The sequence below is a fragment of the Pagrus pagrus genome (genome assembly GCF_965226575.1).
Source record: "Pagrus pagrus genome assembly, chromosome: 14".
NCBI lineage: Eukaryota > Metazoa > Chordata > Actinopteri > Spariformes > Sparidae > Pagrus > Pagrus pagrus.
The window spans coordinates 8,663,469-8,688,634 of NC_140198.1; the positions used below are offsets into that span (position 1 = coordinate 8,663,469).

The 25,166-nt window shown below is 44.6% G+C and overlaps 1 protein-coding gene across 1 annotated transcript; it reads right to left on the reverse strand.

Moving 5' to 3' along the window:
* Positions 1-319: 319 nt before the first annotated feature.
* Positions 320-18,090, reverse strand: fgfr4 (fibroblast growth factor receptor 4). Its single transcript, XM_084374609.1, has 21 exons — positions 17,458-18,090; positions 15,070-15,287; positions 11,277-11,464; positions 11,035-11,185; positions 10,890-10,940; positions 9,963-10,232; positions 9,760-9,849; positions 9,498-9,664; positions 9,253-9,376; positions 8,265-8,455; positions 7,998-8,136; positions 7,719-7,912; positions 7,361-7,506; positions 6,910-7,031; positions 6,708-6,818; positions 6,160-6,350; positions 4,621-4,743; positions 4,044-4,114; positions 3,674-3,811; positions 3,478-3,583; positions 320-3,042 (listed from the first exon to the last, which is right to left on the reverse strand). Exons 2-21 carry the CDS (start codon positions 15,173-15,175, stop codon positions 2,866-2,868), a joined length of 2,856 nt encoding a protein of 951 aa, XP_084230735.1. The 5' UTR covers positions 15,176-15,287; positions 17,458-18,090; the 3' UTR covers positions 320-2,865.
* Positions 18,091-25,166: the final 7,076 nt, after the last annotated feature.

The following is a 25,166-nucleotide window of genomic DNA, read 5'->3' on the forward strand; positions in this document are numbered from 1 at the left end:
AAAATGACCATAAATATCAGTGTGATTGAGTGCAGCCAAAGAAAGACTGCAGCCAAAGAAAGACTGGAGCTAGCTGAAGATTTTCTCAGGTGAACTAGAGGAGTTGACGACCCTCCACTGTCAGCCAGTTTCCTCCTGAGCTTCACAAGAACAGCCCATTGTACAAAATGGGACGGAGCCAATATCAACTGATGAGAACAATAACAACCTGCCCAGAGTCAGGATATCTGCAGCCTCCCTCGAGTCTGGTTACTGTCGGGTCTGACAGAATGAATTACCATTTTTTATGCAAACACAGAGACGAGGACACACAGCTGCTTTATTTTAAATTATACTTTATTTCATATAAAAACAAAACAATAAACAAATAAATTAGATATTTCTAAAATAATTCTCTCGAGGAAATGTTTAAGAACGTTGGTGATTGTTTGCTGTTTGTATCTGGGAGAAGAGCAGATAGCTGGAATGTAAAGATGCGAATGTTTCTGGACACTTTGTGGATGTAAATGTTGAGGCTTCATTCCAAAATGAGATTTCCATCAGCGACACCAGCTGTCACGACGTGACCGACGGCTTGAAATGCAAACAAATGAGGAGAGAAGATACATGAAATCCTTCGAGGACAAAATGGTTTTACAGAGAGAGAGAAGGCGATGATGCATTTGGAGCATTTTGGAATGAAACCCTCCATTTTTCTTTTCACTTCTGAACGTTTGAAAGACAAAAAGGGACCAGAGAGTTCAGGCAAAATACAAACTGGTGACGCAGGAGACTGACCGGGAGCACACTGTGGACCAAAATCTGTGAGCTGGATGTAGCAAACGTTCTTGACAGGACTGATTGTACAATTTGATCTCAACTGTCAACGGTTATCTTGTTTGTGTCTCAATTGTTTGTCCTGTTGGTCGGATCCAGGAGGTGGACTGGGACTCAGTTGGCATTTTTACCCCACAGGGGAATTTTCTGCAGCTGGTCCTGGTGGCAGTGGCGGAGCGGCGAATCTGAATTAAGATTTGTAATTTAAAAGATGGTGGCCATGGGGATAAAGATAGGGGCATTTGGGAGAGAAGAGGACACATTACCATAATAAGAGCCTCTTCATTTGCACACAAGCCCAAGCTATCCCCACACCACCACCCCCCAAAACTCCCTCTGGTCCATAGTCACACCCATTAAGCCTGCAAAGCCTTCATTGTCCGGCCAGGCTGCGGACCTGAGGACCCCTCGCCAACAGATTGGGCTGGGTGAAGGGTTACAGCCAGACAAAGGAGGGTCCCTCCCCCTTCTCCTTTATTTGAAATCAATCACACTGGCTTTCACATTCAGTGTCCCCCCTCTCCTTGTCAGCAATGACAGTGGGCTTGGGCCAGCTCCCCAACAGAGTCCCCATGCTGAATCGTCAGTCCCACCCCTGGACACACTGTCTCTGACAAAGCGGTCATGTAGGCAAAGACTGAAAGAGTGAAGCCGTTGTTGGAGGAAGACCACGTGATGTTGTCTCAGAGTTTACCTAGTTGTTTTTACCTGCATATGAGCCCGTCTCTTGACCTTTGGGTCTGTGAGAACTGGTTTTATAACGCAAGAAATGCATTGCAGTTCGTGAGATCAAGACATTTTAGTGGTTTTTGTCCAACAACAGCAACAATAACTGTGCTCCTTCGGGTATTTAACCACAAATTGTTTAGTTGGGCTGGAGGTCGAAGCAGTTTGCTACAATTGGAGGGTTTCATTCCAAACTTTCCCAAGATTGAGCCATCTTTAAAGGCCCAATCCATCAATTTTTGACCACATAGATTTGAGGCTTGGGTTGTCAAAATGAGGGAAATGTACATTAACTCAAATACATGATGCTTTTTCCAAACTGTTTACAATAGTTGCTGATGTAAACCATTTTTTTACACCATCTACTGTTAGTTTGTGGTTTTGGAGTGTCTTTAAAGTTATATTTTAATTTTTTTATTACATTTGAAAGATAATCGGACATCATAAGGTCTAAATTGTTGGTATTTTGGAATGAAACCTGAACATGAAGACAGTGTGACAGCTGTGACAGGTTTGGCACTTGAAACACTTTAAATTCCTCTTTCCTTTCGCCTCCAATAACCTTCATTTTTGTGTCATTCAGAATAATTTATAAAAGGCAATCGTCTTTCTGTCCTTGATATGTACATACAATATTTTAATATTCTAATATATTCACAGGAAATCATAAATTCAGGCACTTTGCTGCCGCTACAGCAACTTCTTAGCACAAGAGATCCTGAGATTTAAGACTGTTTTCTTCTTTTTAAATAAGCAACACAAAAGTAAAATAATCTTATATAAAGAGATTTATATTTAACAATCACTTTCTTCTTTTTTATCATAGCAAAATAAATCTTTTTTTTTTTTTTGTTAAAATGTCTTTATCACCGAGGTTTCAAGCCCTGGTTTTTGGGTAGAGTTTGTGTGAGGAGATCATTGTCCGTCGCCTTTCTAAAGGAGAGTTGATCAAAGAAAGCATTTCGAGGTGTTTTGAGTACCAGGGTCTCTTCTGTTCGGTTTAGTGCCGCAGTTTTTCCAAACGTAACAACTGTTCTGGGGCACAGTGCCGGAGCTGATAGTCCAAAGTACCACGATGCGTTTGTCCTCAATTCTTCTGCCAACAATGAAATGTTTTTCTTCAAATGAAGCCCACCGGCCTCAGTGCTCCACGTGCATACATGTGAGTCTGTGTGTGTATGTTAATGTGCGTGTATAAATGCCCAACTATGTTTAAAGGCTTTGTCTGGTGCCATAATGGAGGTCCAGGTGAAAACTTGCAAGGTGTGCACCCCTAATATGGCTGCCAGTGAAAGCCTCGTAGTGTTGTGTTCATGTCTGTGTCTATCGGAGGGCCGTCTTCATGTCTATCCGTGAGCGCACGTCCTGGTAGCCCAGGAGACAGGGGTCGGTGGACAAGGCATCGTGAGTGAAAACAGAGTCGTTGTCGGAGGAGCAGGAGCTGGACGTGTCCTCACATGACGGGGAGTACTGCTCGAAGGGTGTCGACAGGTCCAAGTACTGAGGGGAGAGAGGAAGTTTAGAAGTTAGAGAAATGTTCTCTGCAGAAACCAAAAAATAAACAAACCCACAGACAAATGTTTGTTAAATTGGCAGTAAAAACAGTGGAAATTGAATTTGGTGTTCACTGCAAAATGGATGCAGATGGAGAGAAATGGAGCCATCATAGTTTTAGACCACCGCATTAGTTTTGAATTGGTCAATTTGAAGCCAAGAACTTTCTGTGTTTAAGTAGGAACCAACAAATTAATCACACGCTGACACATCTGGGAGCGACGGTGCATGGGTGAGTATTTGGTGAAAAAGACTCCCTGCACACTGCAGCCAAACACAGTTTAATTTTTGTTGGAGTTTATAGACTCTGCGCTCCATGGTGAAGACATCTGGACAGCAGATTGTGAAAGCGAAGAAGAAGTGAATGCGTTTTAAACTCACCTCGTCAGAGATGGACAGCAACACCTTGTCCAGCTCCTCCACCAGCTGTTTGAAGGTCGGTCGCTGGGTGGGAACGGCGTGCCAGCACTCGCGCATCATCATGTAGCTACGGAGACAAAAACACGACAAAAATTAATTCTACAATCTCGACCAACTTAAAGTAGTGCAGCTTTAACGAAGAGGACTTCCAGCTTACAGTTCATGTGTGCAGTTGGAGGGTTTGTCCATGCGGTGTCCTTCCTTCAGCAGCTTAAAGAGCTCCTCAACAGGGATACCTGGGTACGGTGAGCCGCCCAGCGTGAAGATCTCCCACATCAGTACCCCAAAAGACCACCTGAAAGCAGAGGAAAGACAACATTCATGGTCAGGACACATAATCGCCGTGTCGAGATGTTAGCCTAACAGAAGTAACATTGTTGTGGTTTTAAAGGTTTTCACAAGACAAGGAAGAAAAGGATGAATAATTGGCGAGGCATTAATCAAAGTTTCCCTTTGTTCTACACGATGTCTTTCACCTGCCTTCATGTTTTCCTGCAGCGGTTCAGTATATGAGTAGTTGTACTTACACGTCGCTCTGGTGTGTGTAGACTCTGTCAAACAAGGCCTCTGGTGCCATCCACTTCACTGGCAGCCGTCCCTGCAGAGCAGACACCAACACGTTAGAGCTCCACCTTCACTCACCACAGCAACACACTTTTCATCACAACACATTTTTCTTTCTGTCTCGCTCTCTGTTTTTTCTGCCACATCCTAACTCTCTACGCTCCCTTATTCCTTCCCCCCTCCTCCCTCCTTGTCTCCCCCTCTTCTCTAATTAAGTCCCATTAAGCCTGCTGCCAATCAGAGGAAAACATCAGACATCTGTCCTGAGGAGTATTAAAGCTGTGAATGGAGCCAGGCAGAAGGAACCTGGCTGAGGAGGAGACGTGTTTACAACCAGCCTCCGAATATCTTGACATGAAGATACTGTTCAACATTTAAGTGTTCTCCTTCTATCTGAGTAGGGTTTACAAAAAGTTACAACAAATCTGAGTTTATTGCTGTAAGATGCATATTGCTCCGCTGTTGATAAAGTAGAGCACTTGTTAACGACTCAAAACAAAGTGATTCTTGAAAATATTCTGCTGGAGGCTCGTCACTCACGTTGGTGGTTTTCTTGTAGTAGTCGATCTGGTGGACTCCTCTGGCCAGGCCGAAGTCAGCGATCTTCATCACATTGTCCTCCGTCACCAGAACGTTTCTGGCCGCCAAATCTCTGTGGATGCACTGCAGAGAGAGAAGAGAGAGAATTAAAGAGTGACACAAAACCCTAAAGTGAGCTTAAGGCCAACTGCTGGGTCTCTAGATTAAAAGATTAGCATAAAGTTTAAATAGTCCTGATTAATGTGCTCAGAGATTTAACACCGATCCTCCTTTGGCAAATATATAAATTTACAGTTTTAACTATATAATTGAATGCTCTTTTTGACCGGTGACACAACATGTGCTTGTCTGTTCCAGGCTGTGGTTTGAAGCTTTCATGTTCAAAACACAGAGTTCGGGGAGGTAGAAATGATTCACTGCAGATTTTCTCCAAAAATGAAAAGACTCAGACGTCTAAAGTCAACACGGAGTGCCTCATTTTAGTGAACGCAACAAAATTAAAATGTCTTTATATAGAAACCCCGGGAGTTTGAAGTAAAAACAACTCTTTGGGAGGAAAAAAAGAAAGGCACTGTTTGCCCACATTGAATGGATGTCATTAAGTTTATTTTGGTTTTCATTCGAAATAGACGTGGGATTTGTGGGGATGTGCGAAGCGAACCAGCCTCGGTTTGTGGGTCTCCCCATAATGGAGGGTTAGTTTCAGGCTCCTGCATTCTTAGGAGGCCGGAGAGCCAGAAACCTGATGCCTACACCCAGACGACGGCTCTGCTGCCTGTTTGCTAACAGATTTATGGCAGCGCTAAAAAGGACAAAGCCCTGCGACGGAGGGGACGGACAGATGGATGAAGAAGAGTAAACAGGACTGAAGCTGCGGCAGCTTTCTGCTCAGGAATGCCTGTCTCAGACACCGGCTGGCAGACAAAGAGACATGTTGATAAGAAGCACACAGACAGAGTGCATGCTGGGTAAATGAAAGGAGGAGAAACATGGGGGGTGGGGGTGGGAAGAAAAGAAAGAAAAGGGGCACAGAGAGATGGGGGATCGGAAAGAGAAAGAAGAGAAGGGGAAGGCTGTCTGGACCGAAATCACCATCCGAAGGCCAAGTGCTCAAATCCAAAAACACTGAATTACACGAGATAATCACAATTCCCTTTATGTCAACACAAAACGGCTGATATTACAGCCTATTAAGGGCTTATACAGCTCATGAAGTCTACAAATGTTAAGCACTTTGGTATTTAGCTTTCATTTTGTGGTCGGCTCAGGAACACAGATATATTTTACTGTAATGAGGTCTGATGATACGGAAACATCCCTGTGGGGCTGAGGCTTGAATGTTCCACCCAAGAGCACTGAGAAAGCCGGATTTGTTGGACCAACGGTGTAAAATGCGAGGACGTTTACAAGAATATAAAACAGAGACAAGCGGCAAAACCTCACATTATCGATCAGGGTTAGGATTCGCATCCATGAAACACCAGAGATTCAGACTCTTCTACTACTACGAGGTATCTTCTCTCTTTAAGGTGAACATACCCTTTTAGAGGCAAGGTACTCCATCCCTCTGGCAACCTGGTAGGCACAGGACAGCAGGTCTTTGAAGGTGAGCTGCTCTTCAGGCACCTTGGTCACATCAAAGGTGTAGTCCATGCCTGGGGGTCGCCGGGCACGCAGGTACTCCCTCAGACTGCCTTTGGACGCGTACTCCACCAGCACATACAGAGGACCTGGAGGGGGTGAAGACAAACAAGATGAAGGACGGGGTTTGCTTCTATTGTTGTTTTAGCCTGGAGGCTTTGGACCACCATAGTTGAAACACTCACTAAATTAGGTTGTTGTGATTTACAATAAAAAGAGGGTTCGGGAGGGAGGTAAAGGAAAGGCATTGTATTCTCTCCAAAAAGAGGGTGTGTGTGTCATAATTAGCGTTAACAAGAAGGAACTTGTCTTTTAATCAGGGCTCTAATCTGACTTGTCCAGGAGGAGATCCAGCCTTTTTACCCAAATCCTCGTTTGTAGCAGGGTATGCTGGATAGATATCAAACAACAAACAATAAAGGTTTAGTCAGAGGTCAGAAACTCACCATCCTGGGTGCAGACTCCGAGCAGGTTGATGATGTTCTTGTGTTTGTCCATCACCTTCATCAGCTCCATTTCGGAGATGAGGTCTGCAAGATCTTTGTCTGTGGCGTCATCTGACGGGAAAAGATACATCTCATTTAAGAAAACCATGTCCCACAGACAACTCTAAGAAGTATTCTTGTGTCTGTGTCATTTCTTCCCTACCTTTGAGCATCTTGACCGCCACAGTGCTGGCCGGGTCCGGACAGTCCTTGTTGATGCCGTAGGCCTCGGCTCTGACCACCTGGCCGAAGCAGCCTTCTCCTAGAGGTTTGCCCAACGTCAAACTAGAGAGAGAAAGAGAGTTAGTGAAAATAAGAATGTCCAAATGAAAACTGTACAAATCCATAATTTGGGGCTCTGGTTTCTTAAAACATGGGTTGGGTTGAGCCAAAAATGGGCTGCGGGCTTGTTTCTTTTTTAGGTCTCCACATGACGCGAGGGCTGCAGCGTTGAAACGAGTCTGGATCCGTGAAGCCAAACTAAACTTGTGAAGAAATACTCTCTTTGTAAGGGGCAGAACTTTTAAGTTAACTCTGTGTTACCTCAAAACTCAGGGGTCCTTTTATTCCTTTACAAAATATAATCAAGTGTTTCTAAATTGCAGATCACTTACTTCTCTCGGGGGAACTCCCAGTCTGGGTCGTAGGGCAATTCAAACTCCATGACTCCAGCCAGCATGGGAGAGCAGCTGGACGAGAGGCGAGCCACCCTCATGAGCGACGCACTGGACTTTCCTGAAGAGTTGGACTCCACCGAGTACTGAAGGAAGAGATACAGAAAAGGAGAGTTATTTATCAGCCTTCAGGAACATGTAGGAAGGTTGTTCTGAACACTTTTGCCTTCAGATGTGGTTGCACAACACTTTGTTGGGTTAGAACAATTAACTATCTTTATCCAGAATCGCATTCCCTACTTTTGAGTCATAGCCGACAAAACAGCTGTGAGAGAAAACAGACTTAAGTTCCCCGTACCTGTCTGCGAAGAGGAAACTTGGAGAGCTTCTGGACAGGGAGGGCGTCAAACGGTTCCCTTCTGGGGTGGACCTGCATTCGACACAACACCACGATGACGATGGCCATGATCAGAGCCAGGAAGCCACAGGCGTAGATGATGATGTCTGTGTACTTGGTCTCCATGCTGTCCATAGCGTCTGCGGCTTCCTCTTCTACAGGAGGAGAGTGAAGGGTTAGAGTTTGTCAGGACCGAGATACCACTCGCTGAATCACGTAGCCTGAAGTCTTTTTCTTTACCTGAGATGACGATGAGCCAGGCGGACTGGTGGGCGAATCCGATTGAATTTCCGGCTAGACAGGTGTACTCTCCTGCATCCTCCATGGTGACCTTGGACAGGTAGAGTACCTCCACCTCTGACATGTTGAGACTACCAGTCTGCACAACACAGATGCAGGAAAAGTTGCATAAACAGTGAGTATACAACAATCATAAAGCTACAACTTCTCCTCATAGTTCCTCTGTGTTTGCACTTGTGAGAACACCAACTGCTACAAGACACCAACCTTGAGGATCTGAACGTATGGCGTCCCATCAGAACCGTAGCGGCTGCCGTTCCTCTCTATGTGCTTGAGCCACTGAATGTGAGGCTGGGCGTCACTGTAGACCTTACAGTGGAACTGGACGTCGCTGCCCACCACTGCTGTGGTGTTGGCGGGTAGACCGGCCTGAAGGATGGGTCTGTGTGGGGAACGCTCTGTATCAGGAAGAAGTCAGAGGAGAGATGATCAAAGATAGCATCAAACTCCAGATAAAGCAGTCAGAGTTTAAAGGATTTCCTTCTCCTAAGGGTAACAGTTCAGAGGTGATTCAGAGATTTACCGATCTAAATTCTGTCTCACAACAGGATGCAGGTAGGACAAAAACATCCAGATATTTGGCAGTTTCACAGCTGGCAAACATGCCTGCTTTGTACACAGAGGTCTAAAAGTGCCCACCAGTTGTCGCTGTCACCTATAATGTGTTTATATGCTGGCAAAAGAGCAGGAAATGTCATTTTGAGACGAAAATCCGTTCCATTAGCGTGGCTCTTTGTCAGCTGTTCGCCGGGCTCTCTTTGATCTGCGGTTACTCTCGCTCTCTGATCTCGTTAGTTGTCTCGTTAGTCCTCTCCCCCCGTTGATTGGGGACGGAAACTGACCCCGTGGTGGACAGACAGCGAACAAATGAACAAACAAACCGCAGCAATCCTCGATCCCCTGTCACAGGTCAGGTAGAAAACTGGTGTGGACGCCTGACCGTCCACATCCTGCCTGGAACGACCGACGCCAGGCGCCCCTGTCACCTTCTGCTCACCCCCCCAGTTATCCCCTCCCTCAGACTGGAGGCTTTTATTTGAAGGCTTGGTGCTTTTTCCGCAAGAGCTGGCTGACTGTTACTATTTCTGCCATCAATGTTGTCAGCCAGATCAGGTTTTAATTCAATTCAATTCAATAATTCAAGCAGAAAGAAAGACACACACTTGCACACACCCTCCACACATCCATGACTTACCCAGGACATCGAGGACGTAGCTGTGAGTGATGGAGCCATATTTGTTATCCACCACACAGGTGTAGTTTCCTCTGTCTGAAGGCACGACGCTCTCCATCACCAGGCTCCAGTGCTGGTGTCTCAGCTAGCCGAGGAAACACAAAATCTCATCAGTGTGAATAGGAGAGAGAGGCTTTGCTAGATCATTCAAATTAACCTTTACTATATTTAGACTTCAGGAGACAACAAACAGCTCCCATCCTCACCTTGATGCCCCCGATGCGATGCTCTCCTCTGAATTCCCGCCCATTTTTGAGCCAGCGGATGCTCGGCATGGGGCTGCCCATAGCCGGACACCGAAACTTCACAGTGTTCCCCGCAGGCACAGCGTACAGCTTCTTCTCCATACGCTGGGTGTGGGTCCAGTAAGGACCTGTATGGACAAAGACCTGCTGTTAGCAAGGATGCTCTGATGAAGCCTGGAGGTTCATCAAGGATTGCAGCTAGTAAGCAAACCAAACAACACACCTCTGGAGAAGTAAACCTGGTCGTTTTCGATCTCAGCTGATGAGTCCTCCAAACCGTTATCCTCATCATCGTCACCTGACCCCAACGAGTCTGGAAACGTGACAAATAAAGGCAAGTTTAGTCCAATCTGCAGTTCAAAACCAAAAGCTAACCAGTTTACTATCAGTTTTTTGGGGGGGGGCATTCTTGCAGTGTGTCCTTACCTGCCACAGTGATCGTGAAGTTCCTCACAGGCTCTTTGGTTCCCCGGAGAACACAAACATAAACACCCGAATCCTCGTAAGTTACGTCCGTGATCTCCATGATGGTGCCGCGGATCTGTATGCGTGGCGTGGGCAGAACCCGGGCTCCCTCCTTGTACCAGTTCACCGCCATGCCTGGCCGGCTGCTCATGTCGCAGCGCAGCTTCAGGACGTTGCCCGGCTCTAAGAGAAGATGCTCTGTTGTGTCTTCACTCAGGTCCTCGAGAACATCTGTGGAAACATTAGCACAGAAGGTGTCAGCATGCTGCAGCGGAGGATGTTTCCCTCTCAGCTCTTTCTTCTTGTTTTATCTCGTGCTTTCTGTCAGTCGGCAGGTTATTTCTTCATCTTCCCTTTAAACCAAGAAGCCATCCCCTCAACTATGACCTTCAGCTCTTCAACCCCTTTATCTCCTATCCCCCCCTCAAACACACACACACACACACAATGAAATCACCATGGAGACCAGGAGGCCTAACCCTCCTCCTCTTCAACACACACACACCCCCTCCTTCTCCTCACACGGCAAACTCCCTCCCTTCACTCACTCACTCCAAAAAAAAGAAGAAAAGAAACGTGGAGGAAGAGCGATTGAAGCTAATGAACATGTTGCAGCGTGACAGTGGACGGAGAGTAAATCTGAGGGGCGGTGAAGGTTCACTGGAGATCTAAGTGAGCGAAGGAAGGAGAGAAGTTCGTTCCAGGCTGGGGCGGAGGACGCCAGCGTTTGAGAGCACACAGATGGCCGCCATACCATCTTCAAGGGTAACAGCAGTATGTGTGTAAATCCCTGAATATCTTAAGCAATTTAAAGGATTGTGACTGAAACATTTTGTGGTTCTGCAGCGGTCACACATTTTGTCCTGCATGATAAAGAAGTTACTGTACCTGGGGGGATTTCAGCAGCGGCCAGGTCCACAGTTCGTGAAATGATGGTACCTGTGGAAGGGAAAAATTGGTGGTAATTGTCCTTAAAGTCACAAAGGAGCACAAAACAACAAAGTGGATTGCCATGATGATAAGTGTGTCTTACCAGGAAGGACTTCCAGCCACGCCGACTGCATGGCCTGCACCGTCTGTCCTGCGTGGGCGTTCTCAGCCATGCAGATGTACTCTCCTGCATCCTCCAGCGTGATGTTGGACAGATGCAGTGTGTTTAGTTTGGATGCGTTGCTCTGCAGGGCCTTCATGGAGGAAAGAAACATGTTTTTAACATGATGAGGAGAGAAACAAAACACAGTCCGAGTAGAAAAATCTAATTGTTTCCGTTCTCACCGTCAGGGCTCTGAGGCGAGGCTGTCCACCTTGGCTCCGACCCGATGCGCTGGCCTCCGTCTTCAGCCACTGCACCTTGGTGGATGCCGGCCGGTGGACTTTACACACCAGCTTCACTTGACCGCCAACCACCGCTGTTGTGTTTTCTGGGTATCCTGGTACGATCAGAGGCCTGGAGACCCGAAGATCTAGGGAACAAAAAGGAGGATATTTTGGTCAACTTTTCCGCTGAATGATTCAAATTTACTACTAAATTAACAACACTGTCTTTAAACACGTCATAGTGTGTTTTTTTATAGAATAAAGTAGTCCAGACTCTTCACAAACGTCCTTGGTCCGAACATGAACTGAGTGAGCAAGACAAAATTGTCAAAACACACCCTGGTGGTTTCAGTTTACCTCTGAAAGGTCTGGCAACAGAAGTACACCATGGTCCTTAACAACCACTGTCATTTAATGCGACCAGGAACTGGCGATAGAGTGCCCTGATAACCCGGCAACTATCGTGTCACCATCAGCCACAGTGCCATCCATTCAGTGGGTCACTCGCCCATTTACGCGCTCGCCCACTCACTTGTTGGAGCATATGTGCGCCCTGGCCAGGGACCTCGCTCGCTGCTGCTCAGTCACTCAGAACGAGCAATTTTCCAGGGCAATTTTCTGTCTGATTGCTTCCTGCAAGCGCTTAGTGAAAAGGCAATCTGTTCTCTTGTCGGAGTGAAGTGCTGCCTTTTTTTTCTAATCGCTCAGAGTACATGTAGAGGTAACGCTTTCAGGGAAGAAAAAAACTCTTTTACAACGCTTTAAGTGGAAAATCAGAAACAGTGATTGGTCAAAGCAGCCAAAGGGAAAACAAATTAAAAGAAACATCTTGACGGCTGGTTATAAAGTGAACACTCGTCACTTAGTCTGCATTCACGCTCAAAACCTTAACAACATGAGATCCGAACAAGCCGCTCATTTTCATCTAATGGGGGAGATTTGAACACAGTAAAACAGTCAGCGGTAAATCACAGTGATGGACACACAGCCATGCTAATGAACTTCCAGAGACAGGGACGGTGCCCCGGAGTTGAACTCGCGGCAGAGTGTGAATTGTCACCCAGAGGCGAGGGGGCAAACAAAACACAACACAACACAAACAAACCGCCCGGCCGGTGCGAGCCAGCCAGTCAGCCAGCCAGCCGGCTGGGCTGGCAGCAGAGCCCTCTGCGGAAACGGGCTGGGACAATGAGGAGCTTCATGCCCTGGACTGGGAACAGAGCAGCAGAGCATCCAATGCGTACTGTCAGTTTAGTTTTGTCAGATCACATCGCAGTTATTTAATTTGTTCCTGATGCTGGAGAATCACTAAAAGCCTTATGTATCTGCCTATTATACTCATAAATCGAGTTATCTCCTATGTGAAGGTGGCTATTTGCTCACTTGAATCTGTTTGTATGTTGGTTTGTGACCAGGATTACACAAAAACTACTACACGGATTTACACGAAACTTGGATGGAGGATGGGTCACGGCCCAGAATGGGCCCCATTAACTTTTGATGTGGATCCAGTTGTATTTTCTCTCTTTCTTTAACATTGTCAGTGTCAATTTCTCGACATTTTTGTCAATTTCTCAGGGACTAAAGCATAAATCTTGATGCAGACGATCAAGTGTATTTAGGTGGCAGATATCTATGATGTGGATCAAAGCAGATTTAAGTTTAGGTTGATTGAATAAACATACATTTACTTTTAAATACTTCTTCTCAACTCTCATGACAACTGAGGAAATTTCATTTGCTGATGAAGGCCACAAGATGTGACCGAACACACTGGAATAAGTGGACTTTTTGTCACATTACGATTCATTCATTCTCTGTTTATACACCAGTCAACGAGTTAGCTGCTCACTCAGTCGTCCAACTCTGTCCGCAGGCAGCTCTGGTCTGAGCGCTCTCTTTGACCAGCAGATGCACTCCTGCTCATTCTGCGCAGTGATCAAAGCAAGAGATGGCATCTGTTGGCACAATATCTTCTCCGTAATGTTGCAAATGGCTCACTGTCATTGTGAAATTAAACAATTAACAGCCTTGATTGTTTTTTCGTTGATTGTTTGCGTGATTCTATTAAAAAAGCTTCAGTTTTCTTGAGGAAAAGACTGTTTTTGGTCAATAAATCTGAACATCACATCATTAAAACAGCCATGGATTTAAGTTGTCGACCGTCCCTTAAACTTTGACACCAGCTGTGTAAATTTCGAGCAGCCGAAAACACAGCAGGAGCGCACGGACAAAAGCTATACTCAGTCTTTTATATAATCTGTAATGATGTGGCAGAAAACAGGACTGAAAATAAGTTTTCCGGGGGAAGAAATAGAAAAAACCTTGGACAAGTCTGATCCCTGCATTTAGCAGCACACAGTAACATTAGATGTGTAATTATATTTGGAGCACGTTGTGATTTATTTTTTCTCTCAGAGCTGTTATCAAATTAGCAACACGGAGGCAGAGACGGATTTAAATAGATTAATAAAAGATAAAAGTGAAAATAATTCTTGTTTTTCATCCTAAATTTGAACTCTTTGTGTCTGCGTCTTGTCCCTTCAGAGAGGAGGCCGACTGACCCGGCCTGTCCACCCTGTCAGGAGTGTGAGCAGTGCATTGTGGGTCCCTCTGACCCTCGTCACCTCTCCTCAGCTGGACTCGTCTTCAGGGGGGTGGGACTCTCTTTTCAGTCCTTTAACTGACACAAAGAGGGAGTTTATCTTTTTCTTTTTGATCGTCTCTGTCACCTCTCAGTTATCGAGGATTACGGCGACTGTTTCCGTGTTTAATTTGGCCCGTAGGGGCTGAAACTACGCCATAATTTGTGTCCATTTTCTTGCATTTTTTCTTTCCACTTGTTGAGTTTGAGGCTTGATATTTATTTGACTTTAGCTGATGAAAGTGGACTGATTTTATGTGTGACTCTTGAAACTCCTTAGACGCAATGCCGCCTCCACACCTGCACGTTTTACAACCGTAAGATCTTTCTGTTATCCATCCTCGTTCGACTCTTTGCTCATCTGTCCTGTAAATAAACCTTAAAGGTTTTTCCGGGCCTCCTCCTGCACATTGTCGTCTGAGCAGCAAGCCCCGACCGGCCTCCCTTGGCCCTGGAGTACAAAGCGGGGCCACGGAGACGGAGATGAGAGACGGCTTCTGTGCTCGATGCCTCCGAGCCAAACAATCCACTTTGTCTTTCATCATTTCAATCCACACACATCCTTGGAAAAATGTCCCCCCTGAAGACTTTTAATCTGGAAACTTAATTCACTTTACAGCAAAAGAAGAAGCCAGGGAGTTTGTTCTTCGGCGATTATACTGATTACAACTTAAGATTTTACAGCTGACAATGGCTGACTTCTTGCATTTGGCTTCTGTTTGTAAAGCATGAATGAAAAAGGCCTCTGCAGCCCCCCCCCTTCATCCTCTACAGCTGGCACGCAGCCAGGCAGATTTACACTTCCGAGCCTCAGGGCCTCGGGCGGATCAGGTAGCACAGTTTACGGCAGCAAAACACTGAGAGCTTTTTTTTTTTTCCTCCCCTTCCCTCGCTCCGTCCAAGAATCGACTACAGACTCTGTCATTTTTCCTGTCACCTTGACTTCCTCTGTGGTGGTGGCTGCCAAGAAACCGACACTTTCTAAGACCGGCCCTGTCCACAAACTGTCTGTGGATTCAAACCAGCAACCTTCCCCAGTCACACACATGCTTATCTAACCTTTACACATCACAAACCCACCAAAGGAAGAAACAACTCAGGTCTTACCTTTGGTTCTTCCTTCGTCGATGGCCCTGCCCGGGACTCTGTCCATAAAACAGAGCAGGAGAACGCAGAGCGTGCAGACCCTCGCCATCTTCTTGACGTGACGCATGTGTCTTGTGGTTAAAAGTCAGAAAAACACGTTGGAAGCCTGGGGTTGGCTTCACACTCCGCTCCCTGGCATCGGAGACGTCAGAAATCCACAATGTCTCTAAATCTGGATCCTGCAGAGGCAAAAAAGAAAAACACACAGGAGACGGTTATCTGCTGATTCTCTGAGGAGAAGATTTTTTAAACCAACACAAACGATTGTGCAGACAAACAGTTAAAGAGCCTGTTTAGACGGCGAGCAGCTGTATTCTTAACCAGATGTCCTGCTAACTGTCCCGCTCGTCTGCCTTACATTGTCCAGGCTCTCCTGCGTCATGAATAAGGAGCAGGGCTGTTACAGCCTGTTGTTTGTCAATGGATGGCGCTCGGTCTGCCCCGGGATAATGGGCCCTTGCTAGAAAAACACTTGAAACTTGCCAGGAAGCTACAGAAGCTGAAGGAGCGGCAGAGGAGAGAGTCGACTGGCAGCTGATGAGACTTCAGGTTCAGGATGGAAAACGGTGAAACGGGTGAATGTTCACAGTGTCATTCTGACATGCGATACATTCAATTTGAGCATTTTATGTCACGGTTTTGACTCGGTGCATTTATGGGACAAGATTTGGTCTTTTTGTGCCTCAACTTGGAGAATGTGCTGATGATTATATTCAGATTGGCATAATAAAATGTCAGAAAACATGTTCAGATCACTCGTTTTGTCTGACAAACAGCCCAAAACCCTGGAAAGATTCAGTTAATTATTACAGAGGAGAAATAAGGTCAGCAAACCCCCACGACTAGGAAGTTGGATCAAGGATTTATGATCTGATATTTGACTTTTGAGAATCTCTGTCAGTCACCTGTTGATGAATGGACTGTTTCAGCTCTAACATGAGCTTGTTTTAACCTTTTTATAACCTCAGGAAAATACACTTAACCACACAATGCACCAGCGTTATTTAAAAAGTTAATCAGTAACTTGCAATTAACACAAAAGTGCAGCTATGTGACGGTTTGGTGCTACAAAAACCTCAACATCAGCTGAATCCAATGAGAAAATGTTACTTAACTTCTCTTATTATTTAAAAAAAATGTTGTTATAAAGATAATTTAACAACAACACTGTCGCCTGAACTCACTCTGCAGACAAACTATAAACGCTGACGGCCTTCAAGATTACTGAAGGAATAATACAGTTATTTTTCTGCTACAGTCGGGCCAACTGCGCACAGGCGCCAGACCCCGGTGCGTGCGCTCCACGCATGCATGCCGCGCCCACACACACACACACACACACACACACACCGTTTAAAGCACCAGCCTGCTGAATGAAACGTATTCTTTCTCAATTAAGGGCTGGAAAAAAAAAAACTTTTTTCTCCTGCTGCTGCTAATTCCGCTGGCACGCCGCCTCGCTGCTGTTCAGCCGGAGCCAAAATACTTGTACTGTATTCTACCTTTCAGTCACTGTGGAGGCTTGTATTTCTTAATGTACTGCATGTTTCTGTCACATAAATCACACTTAATAAACCATCATGTGCGCTATTGGTCTCAAACGGGCCTTGTAGGTTATAATGGAGCCAAAAGGCTGCCAACCACAAGTTAAACCTGTTAATATTTATATTATTTTATTCTGCAGGGTCACAGTGTCTGCACGTGTGACCGTGCAGAGTGTCTGACGCACGTTGGGATCGATAAAATAAAAAATAAAGGCAGTCAGACTGTTGAAATTACATTTTAAACTGAATGTGTGACTCAAATTAGAGGATTTTCTTGCAAAAGGTGTTTTTTTAATTCACATAATTTGGGTGAAATAACGATTAAATGTGTCATTTTTTAAAATAATTTAAAGTGGAGATTATTGTGATTTGTGCTCAGACAGAGTTCAAACTCCGCAGTCTTTTCTCCTGACAAATAGTCCATGTGGAAGGTTCAATGTCTAATGAATGACTTGTTTGGCTCTGTGCGTTGCAAAACACAACAAGTTTAACTTCGCCGCAGCTTCTCTCCTGAAATCTCACTTTAAAAATCACAAAACGTGGATTAATTCACTTGTTTGGAGTGCTGGGTGGAGACATAGACCCACTGCATTGTTTTAATAAATATACAGCTTTCTAGAGAATCAAATAAAAACCTAGATTTCCCTCTCTAATGCCAAGACCTGAGGCTTAAAGTAATTGTATATGAGGCTGTGTTAAGTACTTTTCGGTGTTGATCTTTCCCTGCCTGCTCAACGCCTGCAGAAAATGAATGAAACAACAACTCTCCAAGAACCTCCAGCTGTCTCCGTCTGTTTTCACCCACCTTTCCTCCTCCTCTGTCCTCGCAGTGATGACTGGCACCAGGGGAGAAATCACTCCTTGTCCCGGTTGACTCGCCTGAATATTGAAATCCTCATTTGGAGCTCTTGTACGTCCTTTTTCCAGAGCGGGTCTGCGAGTGAGCGTCTCTCTGCTGTTGTTGTATCCGGCTGAAAGCGAAGTCCAGCTTATAAATCCATCAAAAACAGTCCCCTGGAACATGAACGACAGCTGCCGGGCTCTCCTGCTGACCGGAGGGAAGGAGCTGTGTGTGTGTGTGATCCCCCCTTTCTGGGCAAAGTCCACTGCAGCCGGCCGCTCAGAGCGCTAAATCCATGGAGAGAGAGAGAGAAAACCAAACACGGTGCGAGAACGTGGGGTTGGAAAACTGTCCCTTTCTCTCGCTGTGAAACTGTTGAGAAAAGATCCGATGTGTGGCGAGAGAATGAGAGAAGGAGACGGGCGGTGAAAACGTGCGCCCGGTGCGTCTTTACGCAGCGCCTCTGCCAACTTCTTCCTCTCCTCCTCGGTGAGATCTGAGCTCTGCCGCAGAAACGTGGAGCTCAGCCTCCACCTCAGTCCGATTCCCTTTCACAGCAGAGAGCGAGGAGCGAGCGTCCTGCACACACCGACCCTCCAAGAGCACTCTGCTGCTCTCCGGACGGCAGGCACAACAACAATGGTCTGAGAGCGGCCAGGGGAGCAGGGAGGAGGAGGGAGGAGGGAGGAGGAGGAGGGAGAGGGAGGGGAGGGTGCGCTTCTGTTACCCCCACACACACAAAAACACCCCCCCATCCCTCCACAGAGCTGGCAAATAAAAACCCAAGAGCCTCTGTGCCTCTCTGCCTCTCCCTCTCACAGGGCACAGCCCGATAAAGTTGTCTGAAATCACAACATTTAAGCTTTTTCTGACCAAAAACACACTTTTAACAACGAGTCTCCTTCAATCAATCGCGTAAATCACGTTATAAAAACAGCTCTTTTTTTCAATTTTATGATGCCTTTATGCAAACAAGCGCATTAAGGCCTCTTTAGCAGACGCATTCAATTAGGCTGCGTTAGTGCGTGAATGCTGTGAATTGCCTCCACGTTTTAATTGCATCAGTAAAAAGAACAAGACCCGGGTAATCCCATTAGCTGCAGCAGAGATTCAAGATCAGCACTGCTGTTTTTTTTTTTTATCAGATTAACTCTCTGAGCCTTAATGTCTCAGAGGAAAACGCATCATGTGTTTATTTTAGGAAGAAATGTGGATTTTGATTCATAAATGACATGAAATGAGAGTTTTATATGAGAGCAGCGTGCAGGGGAGGGACAGAGAACAGCTGATAGTGAACATGAGGCATGAAAACTCATTAAGTTTGCCTTCAGTTTACTTTGTCACATCAGACTCTGCTGGGATTTTATACAAAAAAGATTTAAAACACATCTCTGTCTGCATCTCACCTTCATAATAAAACCTGAATCCTTTCTTCTATATTGATTTTTAATGTTTTAGCTTGTAAAATCACGAAATAAGAATTAAAAAAAGGAGAAATCAATCATTTTTTCGGACTTCCAGAACAATAAACTTTATTTTTAACTCTATGATTTTGGGTACATGGGCAGTAACTCATGTCAAGGGGTCCAAGACATCATGTTTTGTGTTGATATTACATTAAGAGTTTTTTTAAAAAAAGCTTCATTATATTATTATAATAATTTATGTTTGGGTGTCCATATACTTGGCCATGCAATCTTCAGAAAGATAGAGCTGATTTACAGAAAACAATCAGATGTCTCTTTGGATTTATGTCAAATAAGTCAAATATAATCATATTGCGCTCGATTTTGACCCGAGTTGGTTCGAAGTCATTCATGTTTGCCAGCTAGCTAACCCGTGTCCCTGTAAATGTCCAACAGCGGTAAAAAAAACTCCAGCAGTAAATTTATTCCAGCCTCTGAGAGATCATTCAAGATTATTGTTTTGCCTCTGCTGGACAGGTTTTATTGTGAAGACAGACAGGAAGCGCCGGGGAGAGAGAGAGAGGGCAATCACAAGCTACAAAGGTCCTGGCCCGGATTCAAACATGGTTACATGATACCTGCTTTAGCCGGGACGCTCGGAGAAATGTTTGACTAACGCTCTGCCGTGCCACAGAGCTGCAAAAAAAAAGTTAGAAATAAATCACGAGAGGAGGTGAAGAGGCTGCACACTCCGTTTACTTTTATCTGTGGGTCAAACTCCTCGAGTGGCCGCGGTTTGAGCGAGTTCAGCGGAAATTTACGTGTCGAAATAAATTCCAGATTTGACCTTTGACACCGCGCCGTGGTACTTCGGGTCAGACGGAGCTTTACAGCGAAAGTCAAAGTACACAAATAAACGAGGCAGAGTGGAAGTCATAAAGCAGATAAGAGCTGTGCTAATGCCAGCCGGCGCTGCGCTGTTGGCTGCTGAGCGATGTGTTTGTGTCATACCTGAGCGTGTGTGTGTGTGTGTGTGTGTGTGTTATACACAGTCACATTGTGGGGACTTCCTTTTGGGGACACACAAACGTAAATCATTAAATTTTTGGATGAGGGTTGGTTTACGGTTAGACAAGGTAAGGTTAGGTGAGTGATCAGGTTAAGTCTCCAGTAAATGAAAGATGATGTAATGTCCTCTGAAGTGATGGAAACATGATTATGAGTGTGTGTTCTTGTTTTTCTGTCAATGTGTGGATACATTTGTGCTTTTAACCTGCGTTGTGAGGACCGTTCTGCATTGTGGGGACATTAAATTGTTCCTTCCTCCAACGGATGACGAAGATTTCGACCACGGAAATGTAGAGAAGGGGTGAAAATTGGAAATCGCTGACTGACTGCTGTCACTCAGATTTCCGTGAATGATTAATTTGATGTTATCCCTCAAGTTTGCTCTTAATTGGGGTCACAAAATAATCCTGTGTTTTGGGAGGGGACAGCAGTGTTAATGTTATTGCAGCGTGTTGTTGTGCTAATGAGACACAGGTGGGATTGCAGGCGCCTCCGTTGCTTCACACAAACACCTTATATACAAAGCCCATTGACACACCCCTAAAGCATGCATTCAAAGTGAATACACCGTGCTTTAGGGAGCCAACTTTATCTGTTTACCATCAAGTTATAGGGCAAATTAGAGGCAGTGAGGAGACGACTCAGCCCGGCTGCTTTGAGCTAGCACTTTATGCCGACTGAGAGAAAGACACTTTCTGGCAGCTCTGAAGTATAAAGTCACTTCAAATGATTTATGAGTAAAACTGCAAATAGTTCAGAGACAAGAATGCATCTTTGTCACATGATATTATCAGTGAGACGTGCAATCGAGACACAAGAGAGAGGGAGACGTACCAGCTGACTGAGAGGGTCCTCAAACTACTCTCACAGGCAAAATTACCGGTGTACGACAAAGTTAGAGACACCTCTGATCAGACACACCAATGCACCATTCTCCAGTTTTATAGATAACACTTTTTGTTTAGTTTTTTTCTCCTCATCCGTGTTTTAAGTTGGATTGGACAGCACGAATGTGGACCAAACTTGTGAATCATCTTTCATTGCTTTCCCACAAAATGCAGGCTAAATGTCCACATTTCCCACAATCAGTGAACTACACCATCTGCATAAACACTATATAATAGCAGCACATTTATAAAATGCTGACATGCTGCTTTTAAAACTGTTGAAAAACATTCAAAAGAGAATGATGGCAAAACATCTTAGCAGAATATCTTTTTAATATATTATCTGAGAGCCCACGCAGGTGTTCAGCGTTTAGTTTTTAGAGTTGGAAACTGAGTAGTCCTGTATAATTTGGTGATCGTAACTGAAAGCAATTTTTGCTCGTTTGCTTGATACGACGCACGTCTACCCCTGCAGCTATGAACACTGTTGATTTGGTCCACCAGACATTGTTTGAACCACTTCTTCAACAAGTTGCTTCCCAAAATGCTGAAGTATTCCTTTAACATTTGCACTCACACGTCTTATCTGGTCAGTAACTAATGTGTTGTTTTCTTTTTCCGCTTGTTCTTAATGTGTCATTCCTTTTAAAATGCAAGTAAAGTGTCTTTGAGTAACATGAAAAGCTCTTTATAAATAAAGTGTATTGTTATTAAACTTAAACAGAGGTGAAGGAGAACCATCAGGTGAAGCCTGCAGCAGCACAGACCAGTTATGTAACATCAGACTTTTCATTTTGCTCCTCTTGTATCCGAACACCAAACACTCTCCCCCCCTTTAGACCAGAGACCTCCATCCCACCTCTTTATCTGATGACATCAGAGATATGGGGGATCCCTCCCGACCCTCCCGGTGCCCCCAGGTCCAGATAGCATTGATAGCCTGCTGCATACTGATGTTCTTGTTAATGGAGAATACCGGGGCTGGTTGGTGCCTGACAGCTGATAACAGATTGGGGAGGAGGAGGGGCGATGTTGGGGTAAATGATAATCATCGGGGTGAGGTGAGGTTAGTGTATATGTGTGTGTGTGTGTGGGGGGAAAGTGAGGTGGGATAAAGGTCAGGAGGAATGTGTGAGGTGTGGCCGGTCGCTCATTAGTCCACTTCACAGCAGGGACACATTATGGAAACATCAGGTCCCATTTACATTTAAATTTCTGACTTTTTAGTGGAGGCTCCTCTGCAGAATGAGCATGTCAACAATAGTCTTTTTTGGTTTTATCCAACATCCAAGATAAAGGCTTTATATATTTAGTCAGAACAATTTGGGATTTTCTTGCAAAAGGTGTTTTTCTTATAGTTTCTGTGCTATTGATGTTTAAAGATGCTGGTTGGTGGATTTTGTTCCCTTAACTGTTTCTTTTCTTTGTGCTAAGCTAAGCTAACTGGCTGCTGGACTCAGCTACATACACTACTCAACATTAGTGAGGGATATTGGGATATTTTAGTGTTTCACTTGATTATTTATTGTGTGACATCAGAATTTTATTTGGTGTTTTATGAATATTTTTGGCCCCCAAAAGTAATGCGACACATTTCATTTGACAGTGCACACGCATATATGCGCCTATATTTCAATATCCCTAACAAACTGTTGCTTCAATGTTACTGGCAGACTCTGAATTCATTTTAATTTACTCATTGTAGTTTGTCAAAGTAATCTCACAAATAGAGCTGCAGAAATGAGCCAAAAAACAGGTTTTAAAATGGATAATATGACAAAAGAAATGCAAGAAGACAAACAGAGAAAGACAATCGTAATAAATCATAAGGCTCTGAAGTGATGCACCATCTTATCCAACGAAGCCAGAACCGAGTCTAGCAGTACAGTCCAGCATTGATCAGTGACAGTGGTCGTAGTAGGAATGCGAGACACGTGGAGGTCAGAAGTTGTGTGGTGTGTTTAAGCCTTGGCCTATTTTCCACCTCTACATACCTGCACAATCTCTGCAGAGCTTAAAGTGTGCCGGTTGTCTCTGGGTTTCTGAGTTTTGGGAAGTTAAATGAAAAGAAATTGAAGCTCTTGCATGTTTATTGCAAACACCGGGTGTGTTGTCTGAGCTCAAACAAACGTGACACTCTGAAAGTTTGTTTGACTGAAAGCTCAGACAGTAAACAGGCTGTTTAAAACAGAGACACATGTGCGAATGCCTGGTATCATGTTTTATTTACACAGTTAAAAGCCCTTTCAGTATAATGTGTCGTAGCTGTGAAGTCAGACCAAACATCAAGAAGCTTTTCGCTGATTTCAGATTGTTTCCTCAGCACTACTGTTAGATAATTATCAGATACTGAGATCACAAAGTCTCCAGAACAAAATGCATTGAAACCCGTGCAGGTAAACAACACAGCCTCCCAAGAACGTCAACTAAAAAGCTAAACTCGTTCGGCCTTCACGGCATCTCGTGGCCTCTACGCGGTCAGTGACTCCCTCCACTCGTCCCGACCTCAAGACCATCGACTCCCACGCTGGCTGAGCGCTGGAGCTCCCATTGTTGTGTGTTTGTGTTAATCATTACCTGCGATGTTCGCAACACAATGGGACAAGCCGAGAGTACGGGCTTTGTGATGCAGGGGAGCGCTGCTGCCAAAACACAGGGCTGAAAGAGAGACAGAGCCGGAGAGGGAGAGAGTGGGGGGGGAGGCAGGGAGGGGGAGGGAAGGGAACAGAGAGAGCAGGGAGAGCAGGGAGGAGGGTCCCACAGCAAGAAGCCTGCTATTAAAACATGTCATCTGACATACTGGTGGTCCTGTCAGTGCAGACGCATGCCGTGCAGCCAAAACGTTGTTCAAGCCCGCAGAACGTTATTTTGAGTTGGAGCAGAAATCCTGAAGTTTCTTAAGACACCAAAAGTGTCAGGTTGAATTTTAGGGGGATGCATCTATATGTAGTCTTAAAAACATGGAGTCTTCGGTCCTCGAAGAGTTGAAACACAATATATGTGACTCTGTCAGACAGTGATGAAAAAAGATGGTTTTAACAACTTTAAAGCTGCTTGAATGGAAACAGAACGGGTCAAAATCAGCCACATTCATTGATTTCTGTCTGATTTATGCAGAAAATGCCGTCAGAAGTTTGGTGTTTTCCTACGTAACACCTACTAAACAAACAAATGCATCACAGATAAGAAAGTGACATCATTTATGCTTTAAAAGCTTTTAAATGAGCTTTTTGACTAACTTCAGATAAGATAAGATAAAACCTTCTTGACTTCTCAGGAGGGAAACTTAGCATCACAACAGCACAAGAGGCAGACAGACAAGAGAGACACGGGACACATTTACATTAAAAAACGAAATGCAGATAAATTAATCAAAGTTAACAATACACACCGGCGTGCATCGTTCCAATGGGCTCGTATAATGTGACAGATGATAATTTTACCATATCTCCAGGCAAGAATACAAGTGTTGGATGATTCTGTAACACCCTGGATAACGTTCAGTGTTTTTAAAATCCTTGGATCGTTCTGTATTGTCAAAGGATAAGTTCACCCAAAAATGAAAAGTCATTATCTTCTCACCCTCATGCAGATGGAAAGACCACTAAACATTTCTGGAGCTTCACAGCAAAACAGCGTTGCAGCATTCTCCTAAACAACTGAAGTAGATGTGGACTTACAGCTCGTCTGGTGTAATCAAAGTCTCTGGAAGCCCTGAGATCCAAAACTGATTGGAAAAGACATCATTTACACCATTTTTAAAGCCACTGCCGCTAAGCTAAAAGTGTTACCCCTGTCTGAAGTTGGTGCACGAGCTCCGCCGCACCTCGAGGTTGTTAATAACATCTTTTCAAATCAATTTTGGGTCTCAGGGCTTCTGGGACTTGGGTTGTAAGAGCCATAAGAGCTACATGGAGCCATCTCATGATTTATTTTTAAGGTTTTAAAAAAATGCCCCTACTACTTCAACTTGCAACTCTGTTTTGTTGTGAAGCTTCAGAAATGTTTTGAGGATTATAAAAACTTCACCTGACTTTCCATCTGTATGGGGGTGAGTAGATAATGACTGGATTTTCATTTTGGGGGGAACTTGTCCTTTAAGGGGAAATATTAATTTAGTATCTATTAATTTGGACTGTTTTTTATTTGTTTACACTTTACAGAAACACTTGACTTGTACTGTATTTTTTCTCCTACTTGTTTGTTCATTTATGTGCTTTGTTGCCTATTTCTATCTTCCTGACTTGTTCTTGGCGTTGTGTGTGAGCACTTTGACAGCAACTTAAAACTGGAGTCAAATTCCTTGCATGTG